This window comes from Anabrus simplex, chromosome 1 (assembly GCF_040414725.1).
Source record: "Anabrus simplex isolate iqAnaSimp1 chromosome 1, ASM4041472v1, whole genome shotgun sequence".
Lineage (NCBI taxonomy): Eukaryota > Metazoa > Arthropoda > Insecta > Orthoptera > Tettigoniidae > Anabrus > Anabrus simplex.
In genome coordinates this window covers 511,636,623-511,656,598 of record NC_090265.1, presented here as the reverse complement: position 1 = coordinate 511,656,598, position 19,976 = coordinate 511,636,623, and the positions used below count along the sequence as shown (strand labels likewise).

Genomic DNA, 19,976 nt, shown 5'->3' with positions numbered 1-19,976 from the left:
ACAGTCATGTCCGTCATCAAGTTGTTATATCGTATCATTAAGACATATCAAATGCAATAAAGTATAGAAGGCACCAAGTTCCTTTACTTCAAAATCAAACACAAACAACATTTATTGAGGCTAGCACAAAACACTATGCAGAGAATTCAAAGTAGTTTGTTAGCCGGACCATAGCATAATGCAAAATGTCTTAAATATAACCAGAGGACCCGTGCTGCTCTGCAGCATTCATTATAAATAGGTCAGATAACTAGTCTTTATATGCCTGTCGTAGTCTAATTGTTTTGCTTGCTTTTTACAATCGTTTCATTAATATTTAATACGAACCGTATTATGGCATGCTGCGGTTCGTAGTCAGAATTCATCCATTCTGACTTCATCATGCCATCTGCTTTGGTAAAAATCATATTTTCGCTTTTTCATCCTGCAGTTCATTTTTAATCGCAGTAGTTCTATATAGAACGGTTGTCTTCCAGGGTCATAGATTAATCTCCAAGAAGCATTTTTTTCCAGGCAAAGAACCTTTTTAACAAACATGGCCTTGACACTTTCTAGTGTAGCTAAGTTATCTTTCGATAGGTGTTCCCAGATAACGTCTAAGAAGTGTGTCATGATTGGGTCTGTTTGTATGTCAACTTTTTTCTCTCAGCAGCATCGTAAGTTATCAGGAACACACTGCTATCTGTTGAAAATATGGAAACTGGAAAAGGTTAGAGAATCAAATATTATCTAGCAGAGAACATTTTTCTTCCGTGATCAGAGGAAGTGTATACTCTGATATGACAGGTAGTAATCAAACATGGCTGCATGCAATGACATGACTAAGGATGAAAATCACACATATCAGAATATTAATGAAAGCGTTAGTCACTTAGCAACCGGCTAAGTACAGAATATATTGCGGGTTACAGAAAGCCTTCGACTGCAATTATTAGAGTGATCATTTAATGATTTGATTTTATGATTACTCGAATTTGGCGGAACTTGCAGACCTATCACTGTCTCATGATTCACTGGCAGGTAATTCAGGAGAGAATAAAACCAAAATTAAGCAAATCGGTCCAGTAGAAGAGACGGATTTGCCAAAACACTCTTTAGTAAACTCTCTTACCAAAACCAAACCAAACCCCATGGTACTACAGCCCTTGAAGGGCCTTGCCCTACCAAGCGACCACTGCTCAGCCCGAAGGCCTGCAGGCAGCGAGGTGTCGTGTGGTCAGCATGACGAATCCTCTCAGCCTTTATTCTTGGCTTTCTTGACCAAGGACGCTATCTCACCGTCAGATAGCTCCTCGATTATAATCACGTAGGCTGCGTGGACCTCGAACCAGCCCTCAGATCCAGGTAAAAATCCCTGACCTGTCCAGGAATCAAACCTGAGGCCTCCGGGTAAGAGGCAGGCACACTAACCCTACACCACGGGGCCGGCAAACTCTCTTACCAGATTTCTGAAATTAATTTATGTAAGAAAAATATGCAAGAACCAATTTGTATTCATTGTGATTAATATAAACAATCAATTTAAATTTAAGTGTGTCAGGGACGAATACCCTCAGGTTTGACCCGTCATGTTATATCTCCAACCTCTATGACATCATCTATTCTCGCCAGGTTGTATCTCTAATCTCTACAACATTGTCCATTCACGAAGGATCGACAAATAACGGAAGCTGCATGTGGAGCCTGTTAAGGGATATGTTGCACCTAATAACAAAAGCCTTGAAACTCGTAGAAGTGAGGACGTTAATTAAACTTTGGTGAGAGTAACAGCCGAAATGTAGCATAACTTTAATCAGCACATGGTGGCGGAAGAGCTGATCTTCTGGGAATCGTACGGTGTGTGCGATATGAACTGTATAGTCATTCATCCGAATTATACGAGCAGCAGAGGGGGGAGGAGGAGGAGGAAGAAGAAGAAGAAGAAGAAGAAGAATCCAAATTGGAAGGAGTTTGTCCTTTATCATTAATGTAATTATAGACATAGACATAGGTAGCTTGGACCATGGAAATAAGTTTCACTATATCAAATGTTGAATGTGGCTTCCACTATGGTGGACAACCTCTTCACGAGGAGTACGCATGTTTCTGACGACTTTACAGCACAAGGTATTCACGAATTTCATTGCAGAGCTGCACAATCCGAGCACACATGTCCATGCGGCATTGAGGTCTTGAAGCGAAGAGATTTTCTTTCAAATAACCCCATAAAAATAAATCCCAAGGATTTAAATTTGGGCTTAAAGGAGGACAAAAAAATCTGCCATTATTGCTGTACTGTGGGTAACAATGAGACATTACACGATCACCAAATATTCCCTCAAAAACTCAAGAACATTGTTAGCTGTGCGTGGTATTGCACTATCTTGCACAAACCACTGCATATGAAGAGGGACTTCTGTAGCAATAAGTTGAGGCGTGGATTCATTCTCCAGCATGCCCTTGTATCGCTGTGCATTAACTGTCTGACTGAAGAAAAATGGCCAATTTAACCCATGAATTAACAGGGCTGCGCACACACTCACTTCTCTTTTTTTTTTGCTAGGGGCTTTACGTCGCACCGACACAGATAGGTCTTATGGCGACGATGGGAAAGGAAAGGCCTAGGAGTTGGAAGGAAGTGGCCATGGCCTTAATTAAGGTACAGCCCCAGCATTCGCCTGGTTGAAAATGGGAAACCACGGAAAACCATCTTCAGGGCTGCCGATTGTGGGATTCGAACCTACTATCTCCCGGATGCAAGCTCACAGCCACGCGCCTCTACGTGCATGGCCAACTCACCTGGTCACTCACTTTTTTCCCATACGTGGTTTTTCATTAGAAATGTCTGGTTTTTCTGTAGCCCAAAAATGCACAATTTGTTTATTAACTGCCCCGTTGTGATTACAATAGGCTTCATCAGAGAACCAAGTGTTAAACAGTACTTCATCTTTCAGTCCATAACGCATACTGCAATCTCTTCTGCCTGTGAAAATCTGTAAGCTAGTGTAGTACAGTCATTTTGTATGGGTACGATACAAGGTCACCGTGTAACGTTCTTTGAACTGAGCGGCGTGATATTCCACTTCATCTTGAAGCTCCCCGTGCTGTCTGCGTGGGCTGCGCTGCATGGCGACCCTAAGCACAGCAATGTGTTCAGGAGACCGAACTGCTGGTGCACGTGGTTGTTTTTCTTCCTTCACACTACCTTCTCCTTCAAATTTTTGTATAAGTTAAGGATGGTGTTCCTTGCTGGTGCCCATCTAGTCTGAAGAACAGCTCGAAATTCCCCTTGTGTCACTGTAACACTTTTTGATTCGCAATGAAATATAACTGTTTTGGCACGCTGCTGAACGGAAAGTCGGCCGTGGTCGGCCATGGCAGAAAGCTCATTGCAATGCAGGCATTTGGAGAACAAAGCAGCAGTGTCACCTCTGCAGTTATTTCCATGAAACAGGGAAGGTGCGCACAAAATTTGAATAACATAGTACATAAGTTGCATTTCACATTTGCTTTTCAAATGTGTCAACTATTCGTGCGCCACCCTGTATAAATACGCCTATTCAAAACTATATTTGCCATCTAGAATTTAATTTTATTGAAATACTATATACTGATAACTATAAATGATTTGTTACAAATTTAGGTTTTGGGCATAACTTCAAATCCATCAACCTTCCGTAATTTATTTTCTGATATCATAAATATCCAGATGTGATTTGTCCATTTCACTTGGTAGATCTCCCTCACATTTCTCACACTTTCCTTGATGTTGACCTCCACCAACAGGATGGCAGAATTCACACCTCTCTAAACGTAGAAATGACCGACATAACAGTTTCCACACTTAACACACAAAACCATCTCCACCATTCAGTCTGGCCATTCGGAATACACAGATTTGTTCATCCTCTACAGCCCGTACCAGCTACGACAACCTATGAAAGGCATTTACTGCTACGGGTTACCCCAATTGCTTGACCAGCAGATCTCCCACGCCATGAACTCTGACCCCAGACTCCCTAAGCAACCTAACCCCATACCCTTATAACCTCAAATCATCCTGGCCTACACAAAATAAATCACATTTTAAAACAAGCATACTAACTGCTATCATCCTCACTTGACACCTGGGATCATCTTCCGAAAACCCTCACAGTCACTTTCAGGCACCCACCTAACCTCAAAAACATCCTCACCCACTATGAACCATACCAAAGTCCACCTTCTGGCTCTTTACCCTGTGAACAAAGCTGCTGTACAACCTGCTGCTTACATACACCAAGCACCACTTTTACCAGCAATATCACCCCTTAAGAAGCTAATGTAACTGTACTCCATGGCTAAAATTCCCGACCCTGCCGGGAATCAAACCCGGGACACCTGTTACCAAAGGCCAGAACGCTAACCATTTAGCCATTGAGCCGGACAAAGATAGAAAAAGGCCTGTTGTTAGCAAGTACATACTGCGTGCGGTGAGGGGAAAGGGGGGACAGATAGGTAAGAGAATGGAAAATGGAGCAGTTATTTAATGTTAAGCCAGGTGATTCTCTGGATCAGAGCACCAGTTGATGTCCACATTGGAATCTCTAAGGGCGAGAGGATAGGAAGGAGGGGGGTAAATGTTTGAGGACTAAGTGTGAAACATTTATCAAGCATGGTTTGATGGTGTCTGGTGTGAGTGGGGACAGCAAGATCAATGTCAGGTGTTTTGCAAATAGTACCATGGCTACATGTAGCTTAGTGTATTGCTAGTTAAACCAGTGTAGAAACCTGAGCCGAGTCTGCACTGAAGCTGATAGATAATGTTGAAGTGCCGTCCACGCAGGACCCTTCGATTGGTAATTCAATTCTAGTTTTAGCCACAGTTTGCATGAAATGATTCATTCTACCTATTTCAATTCCGAGGGTTGAATCGCTAAAATAATATCAGACATTGCCTCATCCTCACATTCTCCCTATTCTAAAAGAGCGGCCTCGTTCTCGGCGATAGGTTCAGGCTTAATCTTTATCCCAGTTTTGTAAGTCCACGCACACTTAACACAGCGTGCATGTGAATTTTCCATGTGTCAAAATTGTCCTTGGGCAATGTCTCGATATGCACTATACTTGAAGCATTCATCTTCACACACTAATTTCTTTGCAGAATACACTTGGGGTTAAATGTTCAACTCAACCTCAACCTTGTCAACCATGAGTGACACGATATTTCCAAGCATCTACTTCTCAATGAATTTTATCACTATAAATTCAATCACATTCTTAACGCACGATATTAGAATTAACTATATTTATTATAGACATAAATCACAGATGGATATAGCAAAACACTAAACATGGAGATTATAATCATGACATGTCAGAATGGAAGAAATATCTTACTGTGTAGGTGGCGCTATTTGATGATTGCTCAGCCAGTTATGTGAATACCGTATTTACTTATGTATTAGACCCCCTTGCCTATTAAAATCCCCTGGCTTTTTGAGAGGATGAAAATGAAAAAATAAATCTCGCATACAAAAACCCCCAGCATAATTCGTCAGAGAAGAACAATGATTCTGCTTTGAAGCAGGTACGAGTCATATTGCAAATCTGTGAATTGTTTCGTCCGTACGACCCACGAAATGAAAACGCGTCAAAGTGCTGCGGTAAATCTTTGTTTCGTACTTAAGAAGGCCTAATGCAGCTCTGAAGACGTCGCACAAATAGGTTAATCGTTTTGTGTCTGACCTGCGCATTGCAAGCATGCAATCATACTATATGTCTGTGTTTTGTAATTAACCGTTAGCAATCACGCGGCGGGCCATGCCCGACAAAGAGAATTTTCCGCATAGATCCTATGTCGGGCACTGCTCAACATGTCGGGCACTGCTCAACAAGACTTTCTTCCCGATATCACTTTTTTATCGGGTTACGCACGAATGAATTACAGATACAGTAACCTACTGCCATCTTTCGACGACAATTTGAAGCCATGTATAGCTATAATCTCTTTGAAATCAGGCTTTGTGGGCATTCTTTTTTGCTAGGGGCTTTACGTCGCACCGACACAGATAGGTCTTATGGCGACGATGGGATAGGAAAGGCCTAGGAGTTGGAAGGAAGCGGCCGTGGCCTTAATTAATGTACAGCCCCAGCATTTGCCTGGTGTGAAAATAGGAAACCACGGAAAACCCTTTTCAGGGCTGCCGATAGTGGGATTCGAACCTACTATCTCCCGGATGAAAGCTCACAGCCACGCGCCTCTACGCGCACGGCCAACTCGCCCGGTAAGTGGGCATTCTTTGAAGATCATGCAAGTTTGTAAATAGACATTGTTTAGCAACATGGCATCATTCGAGCAGAATGAGAAGGAAATAGCCAAACTTTTAGATGAAAGTGACGTTGATTTCAGCGATAGTGAGAGTGAATTTCAATTAAGTGGTGAGGAAGATATTGCGGAACTAGATTGTGTTCGTGAGTTGAGTGATAAAGATCCTGATAATGAGAAAAGTATGCTAAGTAGCAGAGTACTGGTACCTCTACTTATGGCTGGAAGGAATACCGTGGCACGGACTTGAAAGAATCCCATTCGCAGGTCCGTCAGGTTATAAGCCACAACAAGGGACTAAACCTAAGAGTAAACTTGACTTTTTCCAATTATTCATGACTGACGAGTTATTGTTGAAAATTGTGTGCGAGACTAACCAGTATGTCAATGTAAACATTCAAAAGGTTACCCCCACCCAGACGTGAGACTATTTGGAGGTCATGGATAGATGTTACTCTTCATGAATTGGATAGATGTTACTCTTCATGAATTCAAAGCATTTTTAGGTGTAATCCTAAATATGGCAATGAACAGTAAGCCTGAATTACGAGACTATTTTTTTCCAAGATTGGTTAGATAAGTGTCCATTTTATAAAGATGTGTTCCACCGGAAGATGTTTATGAAAAAATTTTGGATGTTACATGTTTGTCAACCTGTAGGGCAACTGCAGGGAGTTAGTAGAGGAGCAAAAATCCGAAACGTGGTGGAATATTTGGATTGTAAATTTAGGGTGTTCTATGTACCAGGTCGTAACATCAGTAAGACGAAAGTACAGTGGGTTTCAAAGGAAGAATTATATTCAAGTGCTACAATCCATGAAGCCAACAAAATGGGGCCTTAGAATGTGCCTTTTAGTTGATTCTGAAACAGGGTATGTTGTAGCACTTGAGCCATACTATGGGGCCACTACAACAAGTTCTCTTGCTCGATCTCATCTGTCATTTACATCTCGGATTGTCTTACATCTGTGTGATAAACTTTTGATCAGCACAAATGGTGCAACAGGTTTCCATGTATTTACAGACAGGTTTTACACAGGATATGACTAAGCGGTGGAGCTGCTAAAAATTGGGTCCTTCATAAACATTCCAACAGGAACATTTTACCAAAAATCTCCAAGTTTTCAACAGCAAGTGATTTTATTGGAAAAGCTTTCAGGACTTATAGTGAACCTAAGACATTTTAGTCCAATAAGTGTTTTTAATATTAAGTTTAATGTCCAACTAACAACCGCCCTCAATGCACTCCCCCCCTCACCCACATATACGCTTTCTACTAACACCTCTTTTTAATGTTTTAATGTAAATTATGAGATTGATTTTATGCTATTTTTACCTAAGCTACATGTAAACAGCTGATGATGATTGCTAAGCAATCGAAACATGTTCTGTGATTATTAATGTCTTTATAAATAGCCCAAGGCTAAATAAAAAAGAGAAAGTATCGATTAGGTGGAACCTTTTTTCATTTACTGATTGGGGTCCATATCATTTGTTTTTCATTTCTTTGCTTCTTACGTTTAACACACCTTTTAGATTTAATTATGTTTTGTACGAACCTTTTTTCACTGAATTTTGTTGCAGTGAATTGTTTATTGCTCCGTATGATGATGTAAATGTTGTATATTGTGCTCTTATTTATTTCTGCCATGTCTCTTTTGCTATTTTTTTTACACACACGCGCGCGTGCGCGTATTTCACCGAAGATGGCTCAAACGAGTCAAAACATGTTTGAATTTTATTACTCCATCTAATGATGGAACTATGTGATGTATTGATTTAGGAGGATACTTTTAATTTTTCCTTTGTAAAGTAGTTGGACAATGCAGTCAACATCTCATGTGCTTACTACGATTATAATTTAATTGTAATTGTTGTAAATAATAGCTTCAGTGCAGCACTATTATATTAAATTAGTTGGAAGTATGTGTCCTGTCTACAAAACCCAGAAACTCCATCATTGAAGACAACATAATTTCCTAGTTCTGATAAAACTATCTTATTTCCTAATATCAAAGGAAAAAATAATTAAACCTACTGGTTTGTGGAGAACTAAATTTCTGGAAATAACAACTGATAAAAGCATTAACTATACATTACTTGTATTCGTGCACTAGGGTTTCCGTGTCTCTCCACATCGCTCCAATTAGCGTCATTTCATCATCAAAAGCCAAGTAATGATGGACCAGTTCAGAATAGGCTTCATTTTTGCCTGGTAACATGTTGCGAAGCTGTAAACAAAACATTACCACATCTCAGTCAAAGTAGTTTATAATGAATATATTACAACAAACGTGTAAACAAAAAAAAAAAAAAAAAGACTGAGTATGTTAGAATGAAAAAGTAATTTATCATGAAACTATTAAGTTCTGAGCACATATGTCATAACCTATTTCTAATAAGATTTAAATACAGGTCATAGATCTGGGCTCAGAACATACTTTAATACTTTGTACGCAAGCATTTAATCTTTCTGCAAGTAGGCATGCAAGTATTTAAAAAAATACTTATACTTACTGCAGTTAATGGCGGTAACACTCAAATTTACCATTTTTGTGTGAAGCTTTACCATTAGTTCCACTAAGTTCTTGTAAAATATTAGTGGAATAATTTTGAACTTAATCCTAACTACAGATTACAAATTTAAGAATAAGACAAAGTTCTTAAGAGCCACTCATTACTAAGGCTAGACAATATATTCGAGCCTTCACTGCTGCCAACATTTTATTTACTCAGCTGTTGAGAGAGCAGTATGTAACCGAAGTCAGGAAAGGCGCCTAAAAAATTTCTTCTATGTTTCTTTGATTAGCACGAATGCCATAACAACAAACATTAACCACAATAATAACTAAACTTATGTCGTAAAGGTCCACTTTTTCAATACTATATTATGCGATGTTCACATTACATTTCTAATCCAGGAATTAGTTTAGGCCTTGACTGGCCATCATCTGCCTTAATGCAAAACTACAACAACATCCAATAACTAGAACAAATGTACAATCGCACACAAATGACATGTGTTAAAAACATCTGGGATTAACTATGTGCATAACACGTAAAATATGACGAAATTACAATCAGGCTCTAAAATTCCTACATGCGTTGCATCATGTTAAGATCAACCACTGACAATGTCAAAACAGAGGAACTATTCAGCATTTTAATGATAACAAGCACTAATGGAACATTTAGGTCTTGCTCTTCCTCATCACGCTTCAAAAGATCAGTTAGTTGCACTTGTTTTTCATTAGTGGATGATAATTCATTTTCGTCTAAGCAGTCAGTGACTGTGTTTACAGTCAGCAGAGTTGAATGTATGTCCACACAGATGGAGCTTGATGGAGCAGCTTTTCCACATAAGCCAATTTAGGAGTAATAACCCTATTTTGGGACACTTTTTAAAAATTTTGCCTCTTCGGGTTGTCTTTTCAAAGCACATTTCCATGTTCTCAGCATTATTTATCTTTTACCCATTTTGTTTTAATGTCACTAAAATTCCTAATAACAAACAATATTTAGGAAATACAGTCAAAACCGCTTTTAATGACATACTGGATACAACGGCAAAATCTAGTGGTCCCGTCTAAATCGTATATCAACAATGTATTTAACCACTTGACGACTAACATCGTCTCAGTGACGTGGTCCTCCGCCAAGACCAAACAGCCAAACCACGTCTCTCAGACGTGATGAACGTTCCTGCTTGTTTGACTCATAGTTCAGCATTTCACTCATACATGGCACTTGCGTACTATTCTCTAAACCTTCTAAGACTTCCTACTAAAAGAATATCCACATCTAAGCATTTAAATCGCTGAAATCCACTACAGTAGTTCTATCCCAAGATGGCCACGCGCAGCAATAAACATTTGCCTCAGCTTGATATAAGTAATTATTTATGCGGAAGTGCTGAGAGTGAAGTGTCGTGAATCTGAAGGCGATGAAGAGGAATTTATTGTTCACGAAAGTAATGAATCTACGTCGGAAAGTCATGTAGACTCCGACAGTGTTAGATGTAGCTCAGCCATCCACATCACAAGACACAATGTTGATGCTGGAACACAATCAGTTGAAGGTGACTGGAATTGGAAGGATGAAGACAATGTACCAGATATTTGTAAATTTAGTAATGTATCATCTCTCAGTGTCGTAATTACTCATAATTTGGGTGAGAGACCTTTAGCGCTAGACGTTCTAGCATGTGTTCTGACTGACGAATTCTGGACTATGATTACAACAGACACGAACAGATACGCTAAAAAGTGCTTAGAAAACCCAGATTATGAAGAGAAACTTTATGATAAGTGATTTGACACATGCAATGATGAACTGAAGACTTATTTCGCGCAATGTGTTATTATGTCACAAGTAAAAAACTTGTGTGTAAAAATGGACTGGTTGAAGAGGAGTATTATTGAAACTCTTTTAATTAGCAAAACAATGCCTTTTGTATGCTTCGTCTCATTTCCAGGTTTCTTCACTTTTGAGACAATACTATAGAAGACTCTAATGATAAACTAAGAATAGTTAGAACTGTTGTGGAATACTTGAATAGCCGATTCCACTCCATTTATGTGCCATAGGAAAACGTAGCAATCGATGAGTCTCTCATGAAATTCAGAGGAGGTTTATCGTATGTTCAGTTCAATCCTTCCAAGCGTGCTAGATTTGGGATAAATTTTTATAAATTATGCCAATCAAATTCAGGTTAATATGTAAAATTTAAAATTTATACTGGCAATGATTTAGTTGTGGGAAGTGGGATGAATGCAAGTGAAAATGTAGTCCTGGAGTTGGCAGAGCCTATATTGGACAAGGGATATACCTGTTATTAGATAATTGGTATTCATCACCTAAGCTTGTTTGTGAAACTTCATGATAAGAACACAAATGCTGGAAGGACTGTAAGAAAAATAGGTAGATGATACCCAAGGATTTAGTGAAAAACAACTGAAGGTGAAACAGACCAAAAGTCAAGTCACTGTTTGCTAACTATAAAATGGCATGACCGCAAGGACTTTTACATGTTATCTTCAAAGCATGCAAGTGATGTAATCGTGGATACAGGGAAAAGAAAGAGGAAGAGAGGAAATAGCAAGGATCAAGTCACAGAAGGAGAAACTGTCAAGAAGCCAAAAATGGTCCTTGAAAACAAGGGAATGGAAGGGGTGGACAGGCAGGATCAACTACTTGCCTGCTTTCCGATTATGAGGAAATTTATGAAAGGCTACAAAAAGATTTTCTTCTACATGTTTGATATCGCTCTACTAAATACATGTGTCATCCATTCGAAGATATCAAACAAAAAGCACAGAAGTTCACAGAGTTTCGCTTGGACTTGGCGGATCAGATTCTTCAGTCTGGAACTTTGCTCGGTTATAAAGGAAGAAGAAGGGTTTTGAATGGCGATTGTCCAGCTAGACTGCAGGTAAAGACACGGGCACACTTCCCAAGACATATTCCTCCCACAGCAAAGAAGCTTCATCCAGCTAAGGAATGCAAAGTTTGTACTTCAGGTACCTTTACACCTTCCTTCTTGTTTCAAGAGTTACCACACCAATGTTACTGAAACAGTGTATCTAAACATTTTTAAACATGTTTAAAGATTTCAATGATTTATGTAGTGAATTGTATGATTTATGTCACGTTCTTTGTCGCATGAGGCATTCTGTATTAAAGCCTCTATTTTAAATAAGTATTCAGTGTTATGGAGCAGCAAATCAAATTGGTAGTCAAGGGGTTAAAAAGTCTCTTAGTACGACGTCTCTTTTCGGATAAATGTATAGGCTATAATGCCCAATGCCTATTTTTGTTTGCTAGATACTTAAGGATTGCTGACAATAATGTAACAAATCTTAGAAAACAACTTCGAAGCATTAAAGAATTTGTGGAAAATCCTTCCAAAAAGAAGACTGACATTGTCATCATTAATATCCATTATACGTAAGAAATGTGAAGTGACCAAACCGAAAAAACATGGAATGTCCGTGAAGGAAAGAAAGATTGGGAAAGAATCTACATACAGCGAGTTGGAGATTGTACTCTTTGCCTGGTGTCAAAAATCCAAATATCAGGCATTCCTCTGAACAGCAGGAGAAAGCACTTAAGGTCGCGGAAAAGTTAAACATCACCAATTACTCAGCTTAAAGCAGATGGATGTCCTGCTTAAAGAAGCAGAATGGGCTAGTGTACAAGAAGCTAGAAGGCAAGAGTATTGTTGAAGATACACCATGTAAGGAACTGTGGCTGGAAAACCTGCTGGCGCAGCTAAAAATTACGAATCCAAGAGGCATTTACTACGGAGGTGAAAAGGGCCTCTTCTACAATTGTCTTCCTGATCATATACTTTTAGTCAGACAAGAATGATGTCATGATGCGAAAAGAGCAAAAGATCGCACGATTATTCTTTTGTGTTGTAACTGATGGATCAGATAAGCAAGCACCTATTGTTATAGGAAAGTTTCAAAACCCAGGTGTTTCAAAAACATTCAGAAGTTACAAGTCCAATATTTCTCCAACAACTAAGCGTCAGCAACCACTGAAATTTTACTAGGATTTCTTCGCGGGATGGGCATTTCCATAGGGACTCGGAGGAGGAAGATAATTCTGGACATCATAGGTAAACTATCATAAAAACAAAACAATTTTCAGGTTTTTATCATATGCAACTTCTTTTAGAGTTAGCTTCTTATGGGTATGCTATTGTTTGTGTGCGTTTTGCAGGAATGAAGATACGGTATGTGATATCGTATGTGCAAGGAGAATACAGCAATGATCTATGATACGACATTGTATCACAGTTCAACCTTATGCTGTCTGCCGCAATCCTTATTGTACTGGCTCTTGTGATAGTTTACGATGGTCAGAACTGTCTACTCGACCTGCCAGTAGCAAAATATGCGCCTCAGCAGCTTCTTCTGCTCTTCTGTAAATATAGTGAAATGTCACTTAGGATAATTTACCTCTGACGTCCACAATTCTGGTTATAGACAACTGTGCTGCCTATCCAAAGGACCTTGCATTCCTTTGTAACAAAGATTGTGTTTTTCCCCATAAATACCACCAGTGTTATGCAACCACCAGATGCAGGGATTATGAAGTGTTTCAAGCAGTCTTACAGGAAGCAGCTAGTGCAAAGAGACATGTCTCTCATTAACAATGGAAAGAGATGCCATTCATGAGAAACCTGTACGTGATGACTGGGAAAAGCTAGACGTGAACAACGTGGAATTTGCTACGCACGTGTCTACTGACAGTGAACTTCTCACGTGTTCTGCTCTCAGTGTAGAGGAGTAGTGAGGCAATATCACAATATCAATTTGCAAACGTGCACTACGGAACAGCAAAAGTGAAGGTAAGGTCGAACTACTGCCAAACATTTATGAAGCTCTGAGCGCATTCGGAACACACTGCCCCTACGTTTACACTCATTATATTGACAGAAGCGGACAGCAAATGAAAGATTTCACTTGTAGATATTTTATTTGATTACCTGAAGTGCATTGTTCCATGCGAAACTTAATCCGACTCAGAAACTAATGTCTCTTAAGGACTTTTACAAAAGATGATAAAAGAAAATAGTGTTATGATTTTTTGCAGAAAGTGTGAAGATATAAAATGAGTAACGTAATTGTTTACCATTACATTATTTATCATTTTGTGTTTCAAGTGTGTCTAGAATTACAATTATGTGCTTTATTTTGAAATATGTTTGCAATTGCTTTATAACTGGTATTTCCCCACAGCCAAAACACAAACGTCTATTAAAGTACTTTCTTTAAAAGGTCAGTAATATTTTACATGAAATGTAAAAGTATAAGATGTGTACCGTTATATTTTTTCAACATTACATTATTCATCATTGCGTGTGTTAAGTGCGACTACAGAGATGCCAACTTTCAAGAAAGGTAAATCGTAATGCAGCCGTTAGAGAACGGGGGGCGGGGGCGGTCGTAGATTTTTTTTTAAATTTTTTTATTATTTTTTTTTGTGATCTTACTAACTTACATATCATTTTGCTGTTTGGTAAACGTACACTGGTGACATGCTTTTTCTTTTGAGATCATGTGCATCCTCTGCACTAACAGAGCACTTAACAGTTCGGAGTTCATATTAGCACGAAATTCAGTCTTGTTCTTCTTCTTCTTCATCATGCGCATCCGAAACACCGTGGCTACACACACTACAAAACACGTGTGAATGAGATTTTGAGAAACGCATCAAACAGGGCCATTCTTCCGAGTATACCTCCCTAATTGTTCAACTATATTTATTACTTGCGTCACTAGTCACGGTAACGTAATTTCCAGCACAAGAAATCGCTTCATTATTTCAAACCTTTCGCATTTCGTAACACACGATTAGCACATATCCTAGAAGAGCAATATATGTAAATTTGGCAACCAAAATCTCAATAAATATTTCTTCAACAGTCACGCACACAGTATTCACAATTAAACGGAGTTTGTCACTACTTTACCACCAAAACAAAGACAAAAGAACTTGCATACTTGCATGGAAGTCTGATCATGTGATGAACAAAGACAACAACTCCGCAACATATACCACTTCACAGGTGCCTATATGTCCAGTACTGGAAGCACACACTGCGTTCGGCGCGTGAAAACTCGAAATATTTTTAAACGAGGGACAGGAAAGGGGTATAAATTATTACTGAGAAACCCGAAAATAATATTCTGAGAATTCAAGACGCCTTATATATCCTTTTGAACACTTCATACACTTAGATTTCAAAATCAACAAAAAATCGTAATTTGTGGTGTGCCATTCGTAAAGGCGTAATTATATTGGGTAATTCGTAATTATTACGAATGAATCGTAATAGTTGGCATCTCTGCGGACTATATAGGTGCTTTATTTTTAAGTATTACTTTTGCAATTGCTTTGTAACTGGTGTTTTCTAGATCCATCGTTCTCCCGCACCTTTTTTTTTTTACCATCCCACCGAAAATGATGAATCTAGGTTCCACTGTAAAAGGACGGCGAACAAAGGCCTACAGGTGTACTTAAAACAGCAGGTATTTCAAATACATGGGTGTTACATTCAACAGAGCACAGTCTTTTAAATAGCATATCTACAGTACAGTTGCCAAGTTCATGAGTTTAAACAACATCCTCCAGAAACTGTGTGGAACAACATGAGTACAAGTGCTTCAACTCCTCGCTGCTTGGCCCTTCGATTCTACAGTAACTGAACTACACTATACTACCAGACTAACGTCTGAACTACACTTTTCTTTGACATCCTCTCTTCCACTACATGATGCACTGAGCTTAGCGACTCTCAGGCCAGCAATATTCACTCCTTTTAATAATTTAATATCCTAACTCGCAATCGGAGAAATTCATAGTTAAATAGCATAGACCTACAGTCGGCATGGACAAGTGACCGCTACATTTCACGGGAGCTGAATAGCTCTCAAACAACAACACATGGAATCTGTGTGAGCGAATCAACTACATTACACCACACTACACTATATCTGTGCGAGAATGCTCCTTAACACCTAAGCTAGTCTGCCCACTGCAAACATAAATCAAGGAGAAAATTAAAACTCACTCTTATGCTAGTATGTGCACCGAATAGAAATTACCCTAGACTGGCATCAACATACAAACATGTTACCAGCTCGAATAACAGGGCTGCTAGTAAAAGATCAGGCAATAACGACTGTTTGGGAGAGCTCTTTAGGAAAGTAGGATGAAGGAGACTAATATATACTTGTTTGCGCAAGATTTATTAATAATTCATTTTGCCATGGGTAAACATTATCCACGCAACTCTTGACAGGTTATCAAGTAAGACTGGAATTTGTCATTTTCTACATGTTGGCCCAAAAGTAGGAAAATATAGGCAAAGAACTTAAAAAAAAAAAAAAAAAAAAAAACAGTACTTTTCATGCGGAAAGAAATACGGAAGGAAAACAAATAATGACAATGATCTGCTAAAATGTGCCAAACTTATACTTTAAATTTCATGAAGTACACACACTGTAACTAAATATCAATATAATTTTCTTTGCACTTGTATCCCACTAGTCTCTAACCCATTCATTTACTTCAGAAGTTTGAACATGGCTACCGTCGGAATACAGCACAGTGGGGGAAAGGATATGTGCGCGCATGCACAAGCCAGACGCATTCCTACATAGTAATAATAGTAGTAGTCGTCTCCAAGCTGACAAAGAAGTTTTGGTTCCAGGTGGAGCAAAACACCTAGAGGAAAGGTGCACCAGAGAATTTAATATTTTCACCTGGCCAGAAGGGAAATAATATGAAGGTGAAATTAGAATTCAAGAGGGCACATTGGGGCAAATCTTCGTTTATAGGATGAGATTTATAAGATTTGTATTAATTTATCAAGGGAGTTGTTTGATAAATTTCCTACTATTTTGAAATCAATTACAAAAAAGAATAGTTAAACAACTGACAGGGAATCTACCACCTGGACAACAGCCCTAAATACAGATCAGTGGCGACTGATTGATTATGGGAAAGAACTAGAGAATTTTTTGGAGAAAAGAAGATTGAAACTTTGGTGCAAAATTTCACGAACCAAAATGTGGGTTCTAACGTGGATTTTGAATAAATAACGCAAAGCACTGTAAATGAATGATAGCAAATGAAATCGCTTGGCAGGGAGAAGAAGTTAAGCAGGCTTTTGAGCAAAATTGTGTCAAAAACAGACAGATTTTTTCATCTTTGGCAAGTTTCTCTCATTGTGTTAGCTTGATATGCTTCAAATGTTCGTAAGAGAGGGGGATTAGTTTAACGAACCTAACAAAGAACAATTTGAAGTCTTCAATGAGGTGGTATAGCATTAATAATTTAATGTTTATTAACATGAATTGCCATCATCAGATCATTTAATCCATCCAGGACAGTGGAAAACTGGTACAATAGAACCTCATTAATCCGGACTAATTGGAGCTGTAGGTTGTCTGAATTAATGAAAGTCTAACCTAACCCCATCGCACTACAGCCCTGAAGGGCCTTGGCCTACCAAGCGACCACTGCTCAGCTCAAAGGCCTGCAGATTATGAGGTTTCGCGTGGTCAGAACGACGAGTCCTCTCGGCTATTATTCTCGGCTTTCTAGACCGGGGCCGCTATCTCACCGTCAGATAGCTCCTCAATTCTGATCATGTAGGCTGAGTGGACCTCGAACCAGCCCTCAGGTCCAGGTAAAAATCCCTGACCTGGCCGAAATCAAGCCTGAGGCCTCCGCGTAAGAGGCAAGCAACCTACCCCTACACAGCCGGCTTTATTGAAAGTCTGGATTAAACAAAATAACTTATGAAATGAGCCAAGGTACATATATAAACACAGTCTTCAGTAAAAAAGAACATGTACAGTACAGTATCTTAAATTTAAGAAATACAAAGGTTATAGTACACAAGATATAATGAAATACAGTTTCAGGCCCTACAAAGTACAAAATAACTAATGCAGTAGAGAATTAGAACATGGCACTCAAGGCACACATCCATTGACCACACATGACATGCTTACTGGTTTTCTTCCTTTGATAATTAATTATTAACTCACCCAGATACCTCAAATGTTCACAATATACAGTTATGTCCATCATTATCTTCAACGTATTTAATGACTCATTTATTTGGTCCCCAATTTCACTAAGTTTTGGGTTGGGGTTAATAATATCAGCTGCTTGAAGGAGTACTGGGAGGACCGCAAGGTTCTGACAGTTCCTACCAAGAAATCAACAAACCAAGGGGTTGATTAAGTGATCCAATGTGGTCTCAAAAAAAAGAAGATCACTTGCTTCATCCTGGTCATTTTCATCTATTTCAGAGCTTTCTTCAGCGATCATTAACATTCTCCTCCTCTGTTACGATGTGATAACCTGGATCATCTTCATCTGCTCCTAGCCACAACTCATTGTCTTCCAGTGCTGTTGAATTTTCACCACATCTTGGAGGAGTGTGTTGTGAAAATCCTGTTTCCAATCCAGCCGAATCTGGTTCAACCACTTCATTTATTAGAATTTTCTTCTATGAGTTCATCAAAGTTGATGGTTTTATATCACTGATAGCAGATGTGAAATTGAAAATCATGATCTGAAATTGTAATTACAGTGAAACCTCGGTATGCGAGTAACTTGGTGTACGAGTGTTTTGCAAGACGAGCAAACATTTTAAATAAATTGTAACTTGATAAGCGAGCGAGGTTCCGCAATACGAGCGTCACGTATGCCTACGTTTCCCCCTCCCCTGTGCCTTTGTTGAATGTATGAACGAGGACTTTGGCTCTGTAGTGAAGGAATACCTTTCAGAAAATATGCCGCTCAAAGCCTTGCTGCTTATGGACAATACTCCTGCTCATCTTCCAGGCCTTGAGGTCTTGAGGACGACTTACTGGAGGAATTCAAGTTCGTTAAGGTTAAGTTCATTCCTCCCTACACTACTCCACTACTCCAGCCTATGGATCAGCCAGTCATTTCGAACTTAAAGAAGCTATACACCTAAGCACTATTTCAGAGATGCTTCGAAGTGACCGAAGGAACAAACCTTACCCTCCGAGAGTTTGGGAGAAATCATTTCCCCATCGTGAACTGCCTGAAGATAATCGATAAAGCTTGGGATGGAGTCACCAAGAGAACTCTCACTTCCTCCTGGGGAAAGCTGTGGTCTGGCTGTGTTTTTGGACGTGATCTTGAGGGGATTGTTGGCGACGAGCCGCCGATTGTCGATGAAATTGTGTCGTTAGGGAAGACTGTGGGGCTGGAGGTGAATGACGTGGACATTAAGAGCTGGTGGAAGAACATAGCCAGGAACTGACCACCAACGAACTGATGGACCTGCATCCCGAACAACAGGAGGAGATCTCGTTCGGGTAAGAGGAGGGGGAAATATCAATGGAATCTCTGACATCAATTGAGATTCGTGATAAGTGAGATGTGGGAAACGGTGCATAATAAGGCTCTAGCAGTCATCATCATCCAATTCTATCATTACATATGTGGCCTCTTTAAGTCGTGAACTCAGGTAGGTCTTTAACAGAACTCTCCAGGTAGAACGGTCTCTAGCAGTTCTCTGCCAGGTAGCACCAGCTATTCTCTTGATGTCTTTGTCCCATCTGTCTGGCGGTCTTCCTCTAGGCCTTTGATGATCTCTTGGACTCCATTCTAACACTAGCTTCGTTCATCTTCCCTTCGAGCAATATGCCCAGCCCATTGCCATTTTAAGGTGGCTATTCTCTAAAGAATGTCATTAACTTTAGTGACTGATCTGATGCCATCTGCTCTCTTCTTATCTTTCCTTGTAAAACCCAGCATTGACTTTTCCATGCCTCTCTGCGCTGTCCTAAGTTTCCCTTTCGTAAATTCGTTCAGTGTCCAGGTCTCACAGCCGTAAGTCAGCACAGGTAGAATGCACTGATCATAAACTATTTTCTTCGGATTTACTGGCATATTTGATCTGAAGACAGTTGAGTTTCTTCCATACGCCTGCCATCCTAGCTTAATGCGTCAAAAAATTTCTGGTCTTATATCACCTTTCGTATTCATCAACTGGCCCAGATAGATATATTCACTGACCTTCTCTAACGGCATGTTGTTGATGTTCACACTTCCTGCTGTGACCCACTTGTTTGACATGACTTTTGTTTTGGAAAGGTTCATCTTCAAGCCGACTGACTCACATTCT

At 39.4% G+C, this 19,976-nt stretch overlaps 1 protein-coding gene across 4 annotated transcripts in view; it reads right to left on the bottom strand.

Annotated features, from left to right (window-relative positions):
* Nucleotides 1-19,976, bottom strand: part of LOC136857044 (uncharacterized) — a 572,347-nt gene that overhangs the window by 420,071 nt on the left and 132,300 nt on the right. For 3 of the 4 annotated variants that reach the window (XM_067135398.2, XM_067135399.2, XM_067135400.2), the window contains one exon: nt 8,387-8,517. The exons of the other annotated variant lie outside the window; for it this stretch is intronic. In XM_067135398.2, the coding sequence (XP_066991499.2) occupies nt 8,387-8,517 (131 nt within the window). The remainder of the gene's footprint in view (nt 1-8,386; nt 8,518-19,976) is intronic. 4 annotated transcript variants of the gene reach the window in all.